The sequence below is a fragment of the Triticum aestivum genome, chromosome 3A (assembly GCF_018294505.1).
Source record: "Triticum aestivum cultivar Chinese Spring chromosome 3A, IWGSC CS RefSeq v2.1, whole genome shotgun sequence".
NCBI classification, from domain to species: Eukaryota; Viridiplantae; Streptophyta; class Magnoliopsida; order Poales; family Poaceae; genus Triticum; species Triticum aestivum.
The window spans coordinates 640,004,781-640,007,037 of record NC_057800.1 but is presented as its reverse complement, the minus strand read 5'-3'; the positions used below and the strand labels follow the sequence as shown (position 1 = coordinate 640,007,037).

Here is a 2,257-nt window from a genome sequence, read left to right as displayed (position 1 = left end):
ATGAGGCACAAATGGAGATAGGCCCTGTTACTTACCTACCTCCACAACCATTTGTCACGCCAGCTTTAATAGCTTCCATCCAAAACTGACATATGAGGGGTTCACGATGAATTAATAAAATACGCACTTTATTTTTTTTAATAGAAAGGTACTCACTCTGTCCCATAATATAAGAATGTTTTTGACACTAGTGTAGTATAAAAAACACTATTATATTATTGGACGGAGGAAGTATATCACTTTCTATCTCATGCATTTCAAGACAGGGCAAAGTCTGAAAAAACAAATTCAGATACAAGAGTGAAAGGTCAGCTGCATTGAAAATGCAGCAACCATCAGACCATGCGAACAAACAACCTGGCAACAGGAGAGAAAAACAAAACAAGCCAAATCCGGGCGTAATTATAGAAAGAATGCACCCCAAACACATAACTTTTTGGCAGAGATATAAGCAAATTGCAGCATATAACATCGAACCGGATGACCCATATATGGTTCTACCATTGCGCTATAAACTTGTCTCCTACAAAGTGAGAAATAAAGCCTAATGGGTACGAATAAAACTGCAAACAGTGCACACAGCGCGACATATCCTGATCGTCAGGTGGCCCATATCATTACAAAATTTCGGGACAAATTGCAAACAGTGCACACCGGCGACATATCCTGATCGTTCAGGTGGCCATATCGTTACACAACTTCGTTTCAGTGGACAAATGTATCAGTTTTCGTCGGCAAAGCAGTTCTCCCCGAACCCAGTTCAGTCCTCGTGAAGGCTGAAAATGTAGCTGAAAATGAAGCCCATGAAGCGAAAGAAGCCACCGCAGCTTGCGGCGCATGCCTCACACCATTCCTCCACCTTAAGCAACCCCTTCAGCAGTCCCTTAAGAAGTGCAGGGACAGTCAATGCAAGAAATAGTATCCCTCCACACGTAGCATTCACAAGACAGATCGCCTGCGTAAAAATAAGAACGCGAGTTAGACCAGTGCAATAGATTAGGTATTGTCATTAATTTGATGGAAACCCTCTGCCACCGCGCGTACTGTCCTAAAAGGATCCTCCTCCTAGTTACTCTTCTTTCCTTGTCCTTCACATCCAAACCCCTCTCAGTTCTCGCCGATCTCCCTCTCCCTTGCCCACCATGGCCGTGGTCCAGATCTGCATCCTCCCATCGGAGGCTCCAGCAGCTAGCGTACGGCAAGCCCGGTGGTGGGCTCCTCACCTACTCTCATCTCAGGCTTCAGGAGTAACTGGCTGACGTGCTCCCTGCCTCCTCGTCCCCCTCTCAGGATTCAGCAGTGGCTCGCCAGCGGCAAGCCAATGGTGGGCATCTTGCCTCCTAGTACTTCCCCCCTCAGGCTCAGAATCAAGGTAGGATCTGGTGTTCCCACTCCCCTTCCCTCTCTCTTCTCTATGGATTTCGACGCAGTGGCAGTTTCCCTCTGCTAGCTACAAACCTATCCATGTTGGTGTCCACCAATCTGCACCTCAATACTGTGCCCTTCAGAACTCCTTCTCCATGCATTAAATCCATCACAACTAGTATTTAATTAGGTAATTACCACAACTTCATTTTGGACTAGGGGATACTCCTTGCCCCATTTTTGCTTATAGAAAATGAAAGCTATATACTGCAAACTGTAATACACAGCTAATACCATTAGTATACTACTCCAAAGAAATATTTAATTAGTCCCATTTTTGTATATTTGTGTTGGAGTATATTTTTCTTGGTGGCTTGGTATGTAGATTTTGATACTAACAAAGGGAATTATTTACACTGAAGTTTCCAAAGCTGGAGCTAACAGGGCCTGCTTTTTCTCAAAGTTAAGGACATTGCAAAAGGGCAAATAGATCGCTTTTATATTAGAAAAAAAAATACTGTATAGAGCCTGCAGTTTTTGTTGTTGAATGTTGATTGCTGTTCCGTTGCCGATAATACATTATTAACAAACTTTGAACCTTGATATAGTAGGATACATGGTACTATGTCATATCACCAGAATACCCACCAATATTGGACAAATCTTAAATTGTTGATGGCATCCAAACATGCTAATGTTAGGGCATCTCCAATGTTGTGCATCAAACCACCCGTAAACGTCCGGACAGTGCGGTTCGGGCACTTTGTGCCATTCAATGTTGTGCATCCTACGTCCGCGGGCTGGCCCGCACGTCCGAATTCCCACAAACCGGATGCAAAGATAGGAGGTTCGCGGTCATCCGCACAGTCGCCACATAGACGTCTGATACCCA

The 2,257-nt window shown here is 44.4% G+C and overlaps 1 protein-coding gene across 1 annotated transcript in view; it reads right to left on the bottom strand.

The window, feature by feature from the left end:
* Positions 1-420: 420 nt before the first annotated feature.
* LOC123058884 (uncharacterized) overlaps positions 421-2,257 on the bottom strand; it is a 5,659-nt gene continuing 3,822 nt past the window's right edge. Inside the window, exon 6 of the mRNA XM_044481558.1 lies at positions 421-955. Within this exon, the coding sequence (XP_044337493.1) occupies positions 761-955 (195 nt within the window). The 3' untranslated portion in view covers positions 421-760. The remainder of the gene's footprint in view (positions 956-2,257) is intronic.